Source organism: Cyprinus carpio, chromosome B17 (assembly GCF_018340385.1).
Source record: "Cyprinus carpio isolate SPL01 chromosome B17, ASM1834038v1, whole genome shotgun sequence".
NCBI classification, from domain to species: Eukaryota; Metazoa; Chordata; class Actinopteri; order Cypriniformes; family Cyprinidae; genus Cyprinus; species Cyprinus carpio.
In genome coordinates, this window is record NC_056613.1 from 1,971,149 (window position 1) to 1,987,541 (window position 16,393).

General features: G+C 35.3%; 2 protein-coding genes across 3 annotated transcripts in view; one reads left to right on the forward strand and one right to left on the reverse strand.

Moving 5' to 3' along the window:
* Window positions 1–4,717: 4,717 nt before the first annotated feature.
* Window positions 4,718–14,118, forward strand: LOC109107472 (L-threonine 3-dehydrogenase, mitochondrial-like). Of its 2 annotated transcripts, none has more exons than XM_042743186.1 (9): window positions 4,718–4,906; window positions 8,429–8,603; window positions 8,836–8,878; window positions 9,143–9,213; window positions 10,067–10,216; window positions 10,301–10,473; window positions 10,752–10,842; window positions 11,810–12,079; window positions 12,935–14,118. In XM_042743186.1, exons 2-9 carry the CDS (start codon window positions 8,438–8,440, stop codon window positions 13,072–13,074), a joined length of 1,104 nt encoding a protein of 367 aa, XP_042599120.1. In that variant the 5' UTR covers window positions 4,718–4,906; window positions 8,429–8,437; the 3' UTR covers window positions 13,075–14,118. The 2 variants fall into 2 exon arrangements, with proteins under 2 accessions (XP_042599120.1, XP_042599119.1); XM_042743185.1 differs by lacking the exon at window positions 4,718–4,906 and adding an exon at window positions 6,753–6,965.
* Window positions 14,119–14,222: 104 nt separating this feature from the next.
* The window catches only part of cb17h8orf74 (chromosome B17 C8orf74 homolog), a 5,701-nt gene continuing 3,530 nt past the window's right edge, over window positions 14,223–16,393 (reverse strand). The window contains exon 4 of the mRNA XM_042743187.1: window positions 14,223–14,490. Coding sequence (XP_042599121.1) covers window positions 14,290–14,490 — 201 coding nt within the window. The 3' untranslated portion in view covers window positions 14,223–14,289. The remainder of the gene's footprint in view (window positions 14,491–16,393) is intronic.

Below are 16,393 nucleotides of genomic sequence, written 5' to 3' on the forward strand. Positions count from 1 at the left end.
AGCCCCCGTCTTTAGTTCCGTCCCAGTGGAGAGAGTCCAAATCTTCAAACAGACACTGCGCCGCATCCGACAGAGATACTGGGCGGCTTAACCGCTCTGAGCTAATTAAACTGTCATGATAAAACCAGAAGAGTAGTGGAAACCTCATTTTCAGTAACAGGGAAAAAATGCCCAAAAGAGTCCATGTTGGGATGCATGCATTATTAAACTACAAAAGAAAAGAAGAAGAAGAAGAAGAAGAAGAAGAAGAAGAAGAAGAAGAAAATACCTTAAAATCAACAAAGCGTTTTTTTTTTCATTTGCTGCGGTTTTTATTTATTTAATTGATAAAAACCATATTGTTAAAGGGCTCATCGGATGCAAAATTAACTTTACAAGTTGTTTGAACATAAATGTGTTTTTGGAAGTGTGTGTACACATCCATCCTATAATGATTAAAATCCACCCAGTGTTTTTTTTATTTTAAAAAATCCCTATCTAAAAATCCCTTTTCTCAAACCAGGCTGTTCTGAGATTCCTGTCAGTTTACAGTCTGCTGGTCACCCCACAGAAGAGAGGGGTGGGGTCAACAGAGCTCATTAGCGTTTAAAGGACATGGACTAAAAAAGAGCTTGCTGAAAACAGAGCTGTTTTTGACAGGGTAAAAAAATGTTTTTTTTTTTTTTTTTTTTTTTTTTTTTTTTTTTTTTACACTACCATTGAGAAATTTTAACCAAAGTATGTTATAGACTTTTCATTAAGACCCTAAAGAATTATATCAACTTAAAGCAACTGTATGTAGTTTTGCGTATTTTTGCAACTTTGGGTAAGTGAGTGGAATTCACTGCAGTAAATATATACCTTTTGCTCCATTACAAGTCAGTGTACCATTAGAACAATTTTGATATTTCAAGGTACAAAATATAAAGTTGCTTTAAATATATTTAGAGTAAAATTTCTTAACTAGCATTCCATTCCAATTAAATGATGATTTAAAAAGAGATTAAAATGTGCATCTGTAATTAGTTCCAGTTCATTTATCACTTTGCAAATGTAAGATCAAGTCAAAAGCATTGCATCGTTGCTGTAGTGGACACTGTGAACGGGGCTGTTTTATTTAAAATGTTTTGCATAAAAGAATAAATGTAAATGTAAAACCGAAACTAGGTATAGAGAAGGAATGACAGATATAAAACAGTTCAGAGAGTGTTCAGCATCATTCTTCCTGACTGCAAAAGCAAAACCCATTTACACAAAATATGATTTGAAAAGCACATATGCTTCCCTGTTCAGAAGAGTGACTGTTCTCTGCAGCGTGTTTGAACCAAACAGAACAGCTACTAAATGCAAAAGCACAGGGGCATGAATTTTTTATGAAAGCTAATGTTGTGACTGTAGGGGCAGTGAATACTACAAGTGAGATAATTGCCTGCAGATCCCTTGAGTTCTGGGCTGCTTTCATGTGCTGATATTGAAGCAGACAATAAATGTATATTTCCTGAACAACCACTGCACACAAATTCTCACATACACGGCCATCATATTTCACCCTGTTTTTCCACCAAATATAAACCTATGTTTGTTTGAGCACATGGCTTGTTGTGGGTGCCATGTGCTCTCCTGTCTATTGTCTGACCCCACACTTCTTTTTATCTCATTATTGTTTCAGTTGCTCCACCTGTGTCCCTTGTTACACTCCTCGTTTGTCTCTCTATTTATTCTCCTGGTGTCTGCAGTCCTGTGCTGATCTGTTGTTTGAATGTACTGTCGGTGCCCTGCCCTGCCCTGCCCTGCCTTGCCTGTTTTCCCCCTTGGGGTAGTTTTTGTTGTTTTATTTTTATCATTAAAAGCCCATTTCTTCCTGCATTTGAGTCACCACAATGCATCACTGTAAAAAGGTCTGCTTTTATTTGTGTACACACAATGAAAACAAAACATTGTGCTTTTGTAAAATAAAGAAAACAAATAGGATGTTGCTTTCTACCATTTGAGTTTCCTTTCTTTGTACAAATTAAGCCTGTCACAGAAATGAACTTTTTTTTTCCCCGTTGTAAGGAATTCGTATCGAACCATGACCCCAGAACCGAAGTACATACCATTCCACTGCCACTGTTTTCCTATGCCCTTGATGAGCCCATCAGCACCTGGAGGAAGTTCGACATGGAGCACCTGTCCATTGGGGTGTTTGTGGACTTTCTAGCCCACAAAGGGAGGCAGTCAGAGGTGCCTTTTCCCATCATGGCAGCCATTTCAGAGTCTTGTCCTGACATGGTCGCCATTTCAGAGCCTCTTCTCAAGATGGCCGCCAGTCCAGAACCTCTTCACAAGGGGGTCCCAAGGTGTTTGAGACTAGTTTCCAGTTTGATGGACCCACCTCTATTGACAGTGCGAGGAACTCGCATCACTGCGGGGGTCCCTAGTCCAGCGGTCCTGGAGGACCCGACTCTGGTGGTCCTATGTTCGTTGGTTTCTGAGGTCACTGAGCAGCCCGCTGTCCTTGCCTCGGCCATGGAGGCCACTACAGAGCCACCCCATTTCACTGCTGCTGCCGCGAGGGCCATCACTGAGCAGCCCGCTCTTCTTGTCTCAGCCATGGAGGCCGCTACAGAGACAACTCCAGAGTCTGCTCCAGTCCAGGAGCTCTCAGAGTCCACTCAAGAACCTGCTCCAGTCCAGGAGCCTTTGTAGTCCACTCAGGAATCCGCTCCAGTTCACAAGTACACTCCAGACCCTACTCCTACCCATGAGTCTGCTCAACCATGGTGGTCAAGAACTCTGCCAGCGCTGCCTCAGTGGTCTTCAGCCCCACCCGCACCAATGTGGTGGTCGCAAGCTCCACCTGATCCACCAAGGTGGCCTTCTCTCCCATCTGCTTTGCTGTGGTATTCATCTGCTCCACCATGGGGAGCTTCAGTCATGTATGCTCTGCCGTGGAGGTCTTCAGCCTTTTCTGAGAGGCTGTGGTGGGCTTCAGCTCCACCCTGGTGGGCTTCAGTTCCGCATGCTCCACCCTGGAGGACTTCAGCTCCGTATGCTCCACCCTGGAGTGCTTCAGCTCCACCTGTGCCGCCCTGGAGGGTTTCAGCTCCACCTGCTATGCCCTGGAGGTTTTCAGCTCTGCATGCTCAGCCCTGGAGGATTTCAGTTCCTCATGTTCTGCCACATGGTCCTCTCAACCCGTCCCTCCCCCTGATCCGCCTCCAGTCCACCTCCCTGCTGGACATTTTGTTTTCTGTTTTAGTATGTGGAGCATCTGGAATCCACTCCTTAAATGGGTGGATTCGATACCCTACTCATTTATTCTTCTGGCGTCTGCAGTTCTGTGCTGATATTAACGGTACATATGTGGTAAATATATTTAATTAGTATTTTTCTCCTAATTTAAAATAAATATAATTCTTTGTTAAATATATCATTTCATAAAAATATTATTTAAATAATAGTTAAATATTATATATATATATATATATATATATATATATATATATATATATATATATATATATATATAGTTTAATAATCTAATATTTTTATTACAAATTGTTCAGCTTTTTTCTGTTCTTTTTTGGGTTGCTATTATTATTTTATTTTATTTTTTTTTAGGTTTTTTTAATAGTTTTTTATATTAAAATAGCATTGTTTTCACTTTTAAAATTCACAAGGTAATGTTCATTAATATGCATCATTTTCTCTTATTTAATATAATTTTTTTATATAAATAAATATATTATTATATTATTATAATCAGTGTAACATATTTGTTCATATTTGGTATTGTTTTTGTTTCAAATATGTTACTCTTTTGCAAGTGAGTGGGGAAAAAACGAAGAATGTGGTAAATGAAAATTCTCACAAGCCTGATTGCAGGTGTGGGAAAAGTCCTTTAGAAACAAGCCTTACAAGTCTTCCAGCACATCACGGTGACACACAGTCCACGTTCAAGGGTTCACTGAGTTCAACACTTTATATAAATGAACCCTTTAATGAGAATAGATGTTCAGATTCTGTAGTACTCTTGTTAGTTAATAACAAGACAAACAGAGGAAATTTCCACTGGCTCCTTGTGGAAGACATGGAATTGATTCACTTAGACTAAATAAATGGTCTGAGCACAATAACCTCTCTGAATCTTCTGTCTGAGGAGAGGCTAAAATACTATCATCAGTCATTCATAAAGGAGATTATTTGTGTTCATTATTGCTCTGGCTTACATTATAATGCTGAATTCAAGTATATATATATATATATACAGGTCAAGTCCATTACCAGATTATTTTTAAAGGTCTGTGTAGGTGGCAGGGAAAAATCATCTCTGTCATTTGAGTAAGAAATAAAATGTCACATATTCATCATACAAATAGAGCTGAAATAAAGACCCAAGCTATTTATAAAGTAGCAAGAAAAAGAAAACCCATTCATATTTATTTTTTATTATTATTTTTATTTTTGATCTGACAATATATGTTGTTTAAATTATGGAACTTATGAACTAAATATAATAAATTATGAATACAGATAATATCGAAGCAATGAAAAGTATTTTGTGCCATCTTTCTGTAAAATAAAGGTCACTTCCTTTGATTTTTTTATTTTATTTAAATGTTATATTAAATTACATTTGAGTCTGTCTTTAAAAGTTTTGAGGCCACTATAATAACAAAACGAAGCTAATTTACGAATGTAATCATTGTATACAATGTAAAGTGGGCGTGTCTCGGGTTGACTGACCAATCACAGCAGACAGCGGCTCACGCTCCCTATAGGAGACCTGTAGCTGATGCAATACTGATGGTCAAAGAAGAACTGATGGTCAGTCCTGTCAAAGACATTTACACCTGATCCTCTGCAACTTCTGTGCAGTTGCATAAGTAAGAGCACACAGGTCTTTTACCTGTTTCTTTCCGCTTTTATTCTAGACATTTGGGCGGTGAGTAAATCAGTATTCTCTTATCTATGTTGTCAGCACTTTATAGCATAATTCTGAATGAATGACGTGATATTCTGCAGGAATGTTTCATTGTAACAGCGCGTGTATCCGGAGCCTTTGATGTTCCCGCCGCCGCCGCCGGACTGACACACTGTAACAGATTCCGAGTCAGAAGAGATATATGGAGTAACTAAAAGCAGGGGCGGCGTTAGGGGTGGGCTAAGGGGGCTGGAGCCCCGAATGTTTTTATTACCACCATGCCATCAATGAGTTTTAATGCCCAATAAAGTAATTTATATTACAATTTAATTAAAATAAATAAATAAATAAATATCTCGTGTCTGTCAATTTTACGCGTTGTCATTCACACCCCCGACAAAAACCGCCCACTGAGTCTAGTGCTTCTGACTGACATGTAAACTGGCCACCATCGATGAGCGTCTGTACGATCCAGCCAATGAAATGAGATCTTTGGAGCCAGGCGGTTTGTTGGCGTGTAGTATTTTACTAGATCAATTTATTTGAAAATTAAAATGGATAATTCAAAATTCTTCAAAAAAAAAATTTGCGTGAGTAAATGATTCATTGACCCATTCATAAAAACAGTTGCTTACTTTTTTTCCGGAATGAATCATCTGTTTCGAACGAATCCATTGATTAAATGACTGACCGACTCACTCATTAAGGCAGTGGCTTAATGAAATCAAGACGATACACTCAACGCAATAAAGAACCATGTTCAGACCGAAACGGGATGGAGGGAGGCACATAAAACCACTTTACAGTAAAGTTTTATTTGTTATCATTAGTTACTTCATTACCAATAAACTAAGAATTGTTTTTTTATTGCATTCATTCATATTTGTAAATCTTTTTTTTTATCAAAATACAATTGTTCATTACAAAGAATTTATAATTTTCAGACCATATGGACATATTAATTAATGTAAAATGTTAACTATTACAATAACTAATGTTAACAAACACAATTTTACTGTAAAGCATTATAACAAAAAGAAAATTCAAAGCAAATGAAAAAGGCAAATACGCAAAGTAGAGAAGTGGGCACACTTTAGAGGAGAATAGTGTAAAGGGTATAGGAGGAAAAAATAGTGGGTGAGAGAGTGGAGGAGGAAAAATGAGAAATGAGTGGACAAGATGTATGGAGAAAAGAAAGGGAGGACATTAAAAACAAATGAAACAAAGAAGAGGAATGAAGACATTAGATTAAATGAGAAGATGAAAGGTGTGGATAGAAGAAGAGAAAGGAGTGGAGAGAGGCAAGGAGAGCCCAAAAGGAGAGCTGTTATGATGAAAAGAAGAAAAACAATTGAGGAAAGAGGAAAGCAGGCAACAGCAACGTTATAGGACAAAACTTCATGAGGCAACCACAGCAGAGGAATGATGCACAAACTTCAGTAGAGGGTAAGGTTTATCTGCTAGACTGACTAACTTGAATCTGTTTACTGTAATGCATAACAACCAGAGATAAAGTCCTTTGACCCGTATATATCTTTGTAGAATAGGAGTATGTCAGTGCACTGCTTAATGTTTGCTTCTTATCCCCTGTTCTACCAGGACGAGTGTAGCCAGTCAGGCTTAATTGGAAAAGAAAAGAAAACTGAGAGACAGAGACAAAAAAAGTGAGATAGAGACACAACATCAGCATATGTGTCAGGATACAAGGGATAAACTTGAAATAAAATGTTTTACTTTTTTTTAATTGTTTTTGTATATTTTAAACAAGGTAAATCTTTCTGATAAATAAAATAAAAAGTCACATACATGGATTTTTCTGGGCTAAGCCCCGGATCTCCACTCACCCTAGAACCGCCCCTGTCTAAAAGTGAAATCATCACCGACTGCGTGTTGTTACAACAAAGGCTGTTTGTACTGCTGTTGATGGCTAAATAAATGAGCGTGTAACGAGGAGCGTTTACTTCACACTGCGTTAATGTAGCAGTGTAAGGACAAGCACTACACTTAGTACAATTAATAATAATTGTGAAGTGAAGAAAAGAAAAGAAGAATCTGTCCGGGGATTTAAATCATTTCAAAGGTGAGGATCTTGCTTGACAGCCAGCCACTAACAATCACGCTGCTGTGACCAAGAGAGTCACCGTTGACCTTCATGCAGCTCAGTTCAGTTTAATGTGTCTTTTAAACAAGTTGTTTCAGATTCAGATCAGACTAGAAAGTAAGTAATGGTGACTTTATAAATGCTGAGACGTTCAGTTTAATCTACGTGCTGTGGTAGTTATAAACTAAAAGGAGTGTATACAGTACAGTACCGTGGTCTTTTGGTTTTATTAAAGTGTTATAGCCTTGAACAGAAGGTGGCAGCAGCGGGGTGTTTCTTCAGAGGAGGCACATTAATGCCCTAGGACTTGATTTTTGTTCAAACTAAGAGATTTTAGCTTAATGTCTTATATGGAGGCCACATTATAACTTGTTTTAGAAGTAAGATATAAATTTAGCATGTGCAGGATGATGATGATGCATCAGCCAATGTGCTATACTAAACAGAAATATTTAGTAATTTAGTTGTCATTACACAAAATGTAAACTTGTTTAAAGAGGTCATCTTACCCATTACTTTAGGTTCTATTAATATTAATCTGTATATTCATATTTAAATCCATTAAGGTGTCAAATACTGAATCGGCTCTTCTATTTAAATTGTATTTTAACAATTTAGTTGAATAACTGATTACGGACTAAGCAGAGTCCCAGTAAAAGAGATTCACTTGAAAGGTAAATTATTCTATGATTTACAGGCATATGAATATTTAGTTAATTGCTCATATTTTAATTTAAGATGTGGCAGTAAACTGATTGATTTCACTCAGTTGTCCTATAATGAAAAGGGAAGATTTCTGAGACTTATATCTAATTCATTAAAATATTGAATAATAGCTCCATTAACTGTAATAAGTAGTTTAAATAAGTACATTTAAAAATAGTAAATTGACACTCAGGGTCCATTCTGTGTCAATTCTGGCCTGTTATACCAGAGTCTAACTTAATATTTTCACTATACTGTAATTTTTACTTCACAAATCCATAAATATTATTGTGTCCACAAATCTCTCATTAACAAATAGACAAAAAAACATAATACATTGTTATAGATCATTAGCCTACTTTCCCGACACAAAATTGTTGAATGTGCATTTCTGTGTATCTGCCTTATTTTGTCATGTAGAAGTTTGCTATTTTCTGCATGTCTGAGACTCCAGATTCATTAGCCGCTAATATAGAGGAATAACAAAGTGCAGCAAATGACAAAAGCATCTGTGCTACAGACCAGTGTGTTAATGATTATGATAATGAGTTAAAGTCATTATAAAACACACCAGTTTGCAATATCAAGCAGCATAATGGACTGTTATTGTACAGCTGAAATAACTGGAAGTGAATGAACCCGGAAGCAGCGCACATTTAAACTTAAAAACAGCACCGCCGCTCTTAGGTTAAAAATAAGGTGGATGATGATCTTTATTTATCCCTTTGTGTTGACAGTAGTAGAAGATGTCCTGTGTGAGAGCTGTGAGAGGTCTGGCACCCGTCTGTGGCTTTCAGTCTCTCGCTGTTTTATCTCGTCGTGTCAGTTTCTCTCCGCGCCAAGTCGCATCGGATGCCAGTTTTCACTCTGTGTCCTTTTCTGAATCTGATCATCCCAGAGTTCTCATTACCGGTACGAGAGCAGGAGACAAGTGATTGCTTTTGTGATGCACCATTTATTTTGTAATCCTGTTTATAAAGATTGTCTTTTTTTATGATGCTTTGAGGCCTAAATGGATGTTATATAAACCTTTAGATGCCATGTTTCCCTGGTTACCACATTCTGAAGCATGAAACGTAGTCTCCATGGCAACACATCACTGATGATGAGATTTAATCATATTTTCTGTCTGTTTTTATTTTAGGAGGTCTGGGTCAGCTGGGAGTAGGGCTCACCAAACTGCTCAGGTGAGACTGAAGTGCTTTCAGATGATTTTAGAACTTCACACTGAAGACCCCGCCCCCATGACATTTTAACCAACGAGGTGTCACCATGTGAAAGGCAGACAGGCAGGGGCTGTTTCTGATTGACTAAAAAAGTGCAGCAACCGTTTGTTTGCTGACTACAGAATCTAGGGTTGTCACAGTAATATCTGTCAGGCTGTAAGGCATTTTTATGCATGACATTCCAGAAAAAAAATCTTGTTTATTTCTCTTTTTTTTTTTTTACAGGAAACAGTTTGGAAAATATAATGTAATTCTGTCTGATATCAGGAAACCTCCAGCTCATGTTTACCAAAGCGGTGAGTGTCAGTATATTCACACAGTGGGCAGCATCCTAGAAACTGAAACATTTCACATTTCTTCTCCAAAAGTGGTGTATGCACATGTATAATTTATTAATAGTATATGTTGATCTATATTTTGAATTGAAATATATTTTATTTTTAGAATATTTACTAATATAGGTCTCTGTAAATGTGAATATTTCGATAAAATTAAAAAAAAAATAATGATATATCTCTTTCAGTATTTAATTTTTTTTTTTGGCACTTAATTGTAAATGACTTCATGTACCAACATTTATTGAAAATGTAAGTGTCAGTTAATGCACATTTTAGTCACAATTATTCTACAAATGTGATATATGCACATGTATGAGTTCATAAATATAAACTGATCTGCACTTTGAATTTAAATAGATTTTATTTTTAATATATACTAATCTATGCATATGTAAATTAATATTTCATATTTAAAATATATTATAAAATGAGCAAAAATAAATAAAAATGCTTTTAATAAATACAAATATTTATATGCCTGTTTTAAAATCTTTATTTCATTATTTTACATTTGTAATCATTTATATTTATTTTTGTCATTTGCTTAAACAAATGATTAGTTGTTCTATTCACTTGTGGTGTGACATTTTAGTCGTAATTCTTCTCCAAAAATGTTGTATGTACATGAAACTATGTAGATTAGTTTAAAATTACAGTTATAGAATATATACTGATCTATATTTTAAATTTGAATGTATTTTATTTTTAGAATTTTTATATACTATTTATATATACACACAAAATATAAATGTTAATCATTTATATGCATATTATTTATTTTTAATTGTGGACTCTTAAATTTTCACCTCAGGTCCATTTATATATTCGGACATTTTGGACTACAAGAACTTGCGTGAGATTGTTGTAAACAACCGCATCTCCTGGTTGATACACTACAGCGCCCTACTGAGTGCAGTCGGAGAGGCCAATGTGTCCCTCGCCCGTGATGTTAACATCACTGGTTAGTCACCGAGGCCAGTCATCTTCAGTCTCTTTTCAGTGGTAAGGTACACTGATGTTTCTTTTCTTGTTTTCTCATTTTTAGGGTTGCACAATGTTCTTGATGTCGCAGTAGAACATGGGCTCCGTCTCTTCATCCCCAGCACTATTGGAGCCTTTGGCCCCATGTCCCCTCGTAACCCAACCCCGGATCTGTGCATCCAGCGCCCACGAACCATTTACGGAGTGTCCAAGGTTCACGCTGAGCTAATGGGAGAGGTCAGCATGCTTTTGAGAGAACACCTGCAAATCCTGAGCCTTTGTTGGGACTTTAATTTGAGCATTATATTAAAAAAAAAAAAAAAAAAAAAGAAAGTTCAAGCCTGATATGTACCTGTAGGCAGTAGGAAATACATGTACAAATACTGTACTTAAAACTGTTTCATGAGGTCTTAATGCATATTAATGTTTCTAGTTGTGTTTTTCTTTATCACAGAGCATCAGCTTTGTGATGCATTATTCAAGTCTTTACATTTCTGTATTGTGTATTATTACAGTATTACCATCACAGGTATGGTCTTGACTTCCGCTGTCTCAGATACCCAGGAATAATTTCTGCAGACTCTCAACCCGGTGGAGGAACTACAGGTAAGCTGGAAGAAAATTAAATATATTAGATGAAAAACAACTTGAATATATATATTTTTTAAATTCAAACTTAAATTAGAGAATGTGGCCTTGTTCTTACTGTAAACTTAAACTTTTAAATTAAGTAAATAAAGCTGAAATAAAATAGAAATACTAGAAAACTAAAAATGTTGCCTTGTGTTTTTTAGAAACTTAAAGCTATTCAAATTAAAATAAAGCTAAAAAATATTAGATGAAACACTTAAACTTGAAAAATTAGAAAATGTTGCTGTGTTATTGTAAAGTATTAAAAATTTAAATGAAGCTTAAAATGTAAAAAAAAGGTTGAAAAATGTAAACTTAAAATCTGAAAATTAAATAAAAGCTGAAATAAAATAGAAATAATAGATGAAAAACATAAAAAACATGAAAGAAAACAGAAATGTAGCCATGTGTTGTTAAAAGTATTCCAAAGTAAAATAAAGCTGAAATAAAATAGAAATATTAGATGAAAAACATTTAAAAAAAAATTGAAACCAGAAATGTAGTCATGTGTTGTTATTGTAAACTAAAAGTAAAATAAAGCTGAAATAAAATAGAAATATTAGATGAAAAATAAAAAATGTAAATCAAAATGATAAATTATTTTCATGTGTTGTTATTGTAAAATAAGAATATAAAAAATTTACATAAAGCTGAAATAAATTCGCAAATATTCGATGAAAAACCCAAACTCAAAAAACTTTCAAGAAAACTAACTGTAATAAAAATAAATAGAAATAAAAATAGTAAAAAACTAATAAAATGACACAATTGAAGCACAAACTAAAATGACTAACACTTCAACTAAAATGAAAACTAAAAAATATGAAGATAAAAGCTAATACAAAATATTAATAACTTCTATAATAGTAAATAATACTTCAATATCTGTGTTAAAGCATCTGTGTAAACTTTTGCTTCCATTTTTTTATGTCTCTTTTATCAGACTATGCTGTTCAGATCTTCCACGATGCTGTGAAAACGGGTAACTTTGTGTGCAATCTGAGGCCGGACACGAGACTCCCCATGATGTTCATTGATGATTGTCTGAGAGCCACACTGGAGGTTCTGGAAGCTCCTGCTGAGGCGCTGTCCATGCGAACGTACAACATCAGCGCCATGAGCTTCACTCCAGAGGAGCTGGTACAAGAAATCAGGAGGCACCTGCCAGACCTGCAGGTCACCTACGAGACTGACCCAGTTCGACAAGCCATTGGTGAGAGTCTAACACATCAGTCATCGGCCATCCAAGATGTAGATGAGTTTGTTTCTTCATCAGGTTTGGAGAAATGTAGCATTACAGACACTCTGAATGGGTGCCGTCAGAATGAGAGTCTGATAAAAACATCACAATAATCCACAGCACTCCAGTCCATCAGTTAATGTCTTGTGAAGTGAAAAGCTGCATGTTTATAAGAAACAAAGCAATCATTGAGGCATTTTAACTTCAAACCATTGCTTTCAGCTAAAATATACAGTAAGTCTGTAATCCATAATATTGCTTTTAGTGAAAAAGTCATATGGTCTGAATCAGGGGAGAAATGCAGAGATCAAGCATTTTTAAAAGATAAAACAGTCTAAAATAGCTCTAAACAAATATGTTGGTGGATTTTGATGTGAGAGGACAACAGTGGATGAACTTTCTCACTGGAGGAAACGTTATTATGGATTATGGACTCACACTTTAACCAGAAACAATGGTTTAAATTTTAAAATGTCTAATTTGTTTTAAATTCAAACATGCAGCTTTTCATTCCACAAGACCTTAATTGATGGACTGGAGTGGTGTGGATTATTGTGATGTTTTTATCAGCTGTTTGGACTCTCATTCTGACGGCACCCATTCACTGCAGAGGATCCACTGGTGAGAAAATGATGTATTGCACTCCATTGCAATGTATTCTGATCATGCATTGCATAATCTTTGGTGGATATGCAATGCAATGCAATGCAATGCAATGCAAAAAAAGAAAAAAAAAATAATATATATATAATATATTATTTTATTTTATTTTATTTTTTTTTTATTTTTTTTTATCATTCCAAATAGTTTCTGTGTGATTTCTTGTAGCTGACAGCTGGCCAATAGTCTTTGATGACAGCAATGCCCGCAGTGACTGGGGCTGGAAACACAACTATGGTTTGCCAGAGCTGGTTCAGACGATGCTCAACTTCACTGGCTCAAACTTCAGAATGCTTCGAGCCAACTGAACACCATCTGCCATCATATGTCTGAGTTTAGCTAAGGTGTCTGGGACCTAATGGAACGGATGGTAATTGGGCTCTGCAGTATACTATGTAATGCACTGAGATTAATGAAGGTCAAATATTTTCTTTATTTTTCCATATGTAGCACATATTTGCACACTTTTCCTGGTGAAGTAAACCAAAAATTTACAAGGTTCATTTATATCCTTATTCTCCTCAATCGTCTTAATAACCTTCCTGATTATATATTATTTAATCCTAAATTTGTTTTGTGGAATCTTCCTTTTCTGTAGCAATCAGTTTAAACTAATTTAGTTTTTTATCAGTGAATTTACTAAATTCTGAACTATAGGTCATTTTTTCTGCTAGAATAATTTATACTTCTGTTTAAATGTTTGGGGTGAGAAAGATTTTTTTAATCTTGACAGAAATTAATTTTATTGGGACAGTGAAGACTGGAGTAACGATGCTGAAAATTCACTTATACATCACAGAAATAAAATACATTTTAAAATATTTATTATTTTATTTATTATATATTATTATATTATTTGTTATTAATATTATTACAACTAGTTAATGGTGAGAACTGGTAGAAATATGGTGCTATTCCTGAAAGGCATTATTAGCCTCTTTTGGTTTTATTAAAATAACCTAATAACCTCGTGTAGCTGGATTAGTTTTTGTTTTGTTTTTTGTAGTTGAGGGAACATTTGATCTAATTATAAAGACTTGACATATGTAACTCCACAATATATATTTCTGTATCTTTGATGTTTGGTTTAGTTATTAATGTAATGCCAGCAAGATTATTGAATAAATTTTTTATCATTTGAGAATCACTGTGTCTCCTTCATTTGATGCAATCTCTACAACCTTGGCTTGATTTTGGTCAGATGAAATTGCAGAAACAGTTTTAAAAGTAGTGAAACCTCACTGCCAAAATGTTCATATGCTTAATGAAATGCAGTCAATAAATCCAGAGCTGCTGCTAGTTTCTGTGATCACTGCAAATCTTTAGGAACTTCTTGGGATGTAGGTGTGAATTTCCTAATGTAGCACTCCATTTGGTCAACACGAGTGAACTGCTTTTGTAGAAATCAACCGTATTAGCTCTAGTTTTGATGTGAACTCTACACACAACACATACATACAGAGCAGGTATCAATCTTTAATTTTCACAAATATCTCAAAATAGACATTTTATACAACTGTATTTCAATTTCTCTTCTTCTTTGATTTTGTGGGAGTCGCCACACAGCTCTTTCCAGGTAAAACCGGTTGATTTGTAAGGTGTCTTTGTACTAGTTGAGACTTCTGGTTCAAGAGATCCTCTGTGAGACAAACTTCCTTCATCAGAGACTCCATGATAATCTCTCCCTGCGACTGTAGAAAACTGCGCAGCAATTCTTCAACCTCCTACAGTACAGAAAATGAGACAAAAATATCCTATTGTTAATTTTATTCCCAATGAGTTTCATTAAGCACCAAAAAGAACTTAATGAAACATTTGTACAGTTAGTCACAATAAAACCCATTTGTTTACTTTAGCTTGTTTCCAATTAGACAAATATTCACAATGTTTTCCAGTGAGAGAAAGAAAACTGCTGGGTTTCTGAAGTAAAAATCCCATTTATTTTCTCCACAGAGAAAGATTTTGGTGATATAGCGTATAAACCTTTGGAGGCAGACCTACCACGAGCCCTGAGGCTGTTAAGTGATGATATATGCTTCTGTAGAGGCCACAAGTCTTAGTCCAAGTGTTATTTCAACTAGGACAAATACTTCTAAAACCAAAGCTGCTGAAAAGGTGGCCGTGGCTGTTGTGCTCAGCAGGGTTAAATAACAGTGCTGTGTTTTCCTTTAATCCATCTTATCTGGTAACTGCTGACAGCCTGCATCTCCTTGAGATATTAAGTAAGAAGTGTTCGAGCTGTGAATGTCTTCAGTATGAGGCTGATAACCGTAAGACAATACACAACAGAAATAATGCTTTGTTGCTTGTGTCAGTATGAATTATTACAGCCTTCACTTTTCACACTGTGCTACAAAATGGCAAAGTCTGCAAAATACAGTTTTTAGGTCAGTGCTGGTGGCGGTTACACATCAGAGCCGCTCGCCAATAGCTTGCAGATTAACTTTGATGGTTTCTGAAAAGGTAACAGTGTGCCAACAGCTACAGGGCAGCTTAGGATCACAATCCTGTTTTATATCAGCGCTGAGCAGGAAGCTACATTTCAGGTTGCTGTCCAAACAATCCGCCTACTTACATTTCTTCCTTTAAATAAACACGTCAATGAAATGTTGATAAAATACGGTGCAAACTTATATTCTTATTATAAATCATGTATGCAGTGTGTAGTAAGACAAGCATCACTATTACCATTTACTTTTCAAAGCAATTTTTTTCTTTTTTTTTAATATCCTGCAAATTTCCTATAGACAAACACTGAATGAATTTACAGAGCAATTTCTATATGCAAGAATATAACAGTAGATCAGTAAGAAACCTAAAAAAATGGGTTTCTGCCATGGAATAAAAAACGTCATTGAAACTTTGTTTCTCACAATTCTGAGAAGAAAAAAAGCTAATTCTCAATTTTTTCAGTTATATTTCGAAATTATGACTTTTCTCTTGTAATTCCGAGTAATTTCTGAGTTTATATTTTGCTAATGGTTTTATTTTATTTTTTTTTAGATTTATTTATGTTTTTTTATATATACCTGTATTCAGACAGGAGAGTATAGAGCAGACAGGAAAGCATTGGGTGGAGAGAGAGTTGAGTGGGATTGGCAAAGGGCCACGAGATGGGATTCGAACTCGGGTCGCCCTGAGTGCAGCGCTGCTGTGTGTAGACACACTAGCCAAGTTTATATCTCACAATTATACATTTTCTCACAGTTCCAAGATTATATCTCACAATATCTTGCAATTTTGAAATTTTTCTCACAATTCTGAGTTTCTATCTAACAATTCTAAGCTTATATCTCACAACTCTTAGTTGAAAAAAAAGGTAATTGCGACTTTTTATTTCATAATTCTGACTTATCTTACAAAATTGCAATTTTGTATATCTGTATAACTCACAATTCTGACTTTGTATCTCATGATTCTGACTTTATATTTTGCAATTCTAACATTATCTCAAAATTCTAACTTTTCTTTTTAAAATTGCGAGTCTGGATTGTGAGATATAAACTCAGAAATGTGAGAAAAAAAGTTGTAGTTATTTATTTTTTTAGTCCGTGGCAAAAAACCTGTGTTGGAAACCAGCTTCCATCGAAACTACCTACAGTAGTAATCAACCAGAACATCTCAGCA

Bases quoted from the DNA above. Each gene is read 5' to 3' on its own strand.
- LOC109107472 (XM_042743186.1), top strand. From the start codon at position 8,438: ATGTCCTGTGTGAGAGCTGTGAGAGGTCTGGCACCCGTCTGTGGCTTT. The intron at 8,879-9,142 runs GTGAGACTGAAG...TTTTTTTTACAG, and splicing joins GGGCTCACCAAACTGCTCAG to GAAACAGTTTGGAAAATATA. The intron at 10,843-11,809 runs GTAAGCTGGAAG...CTCTTTTATCAG, and splicing joins ACCCGGTGGAGGAACTACAG to ACTATGCTGTTCAGATCTTC.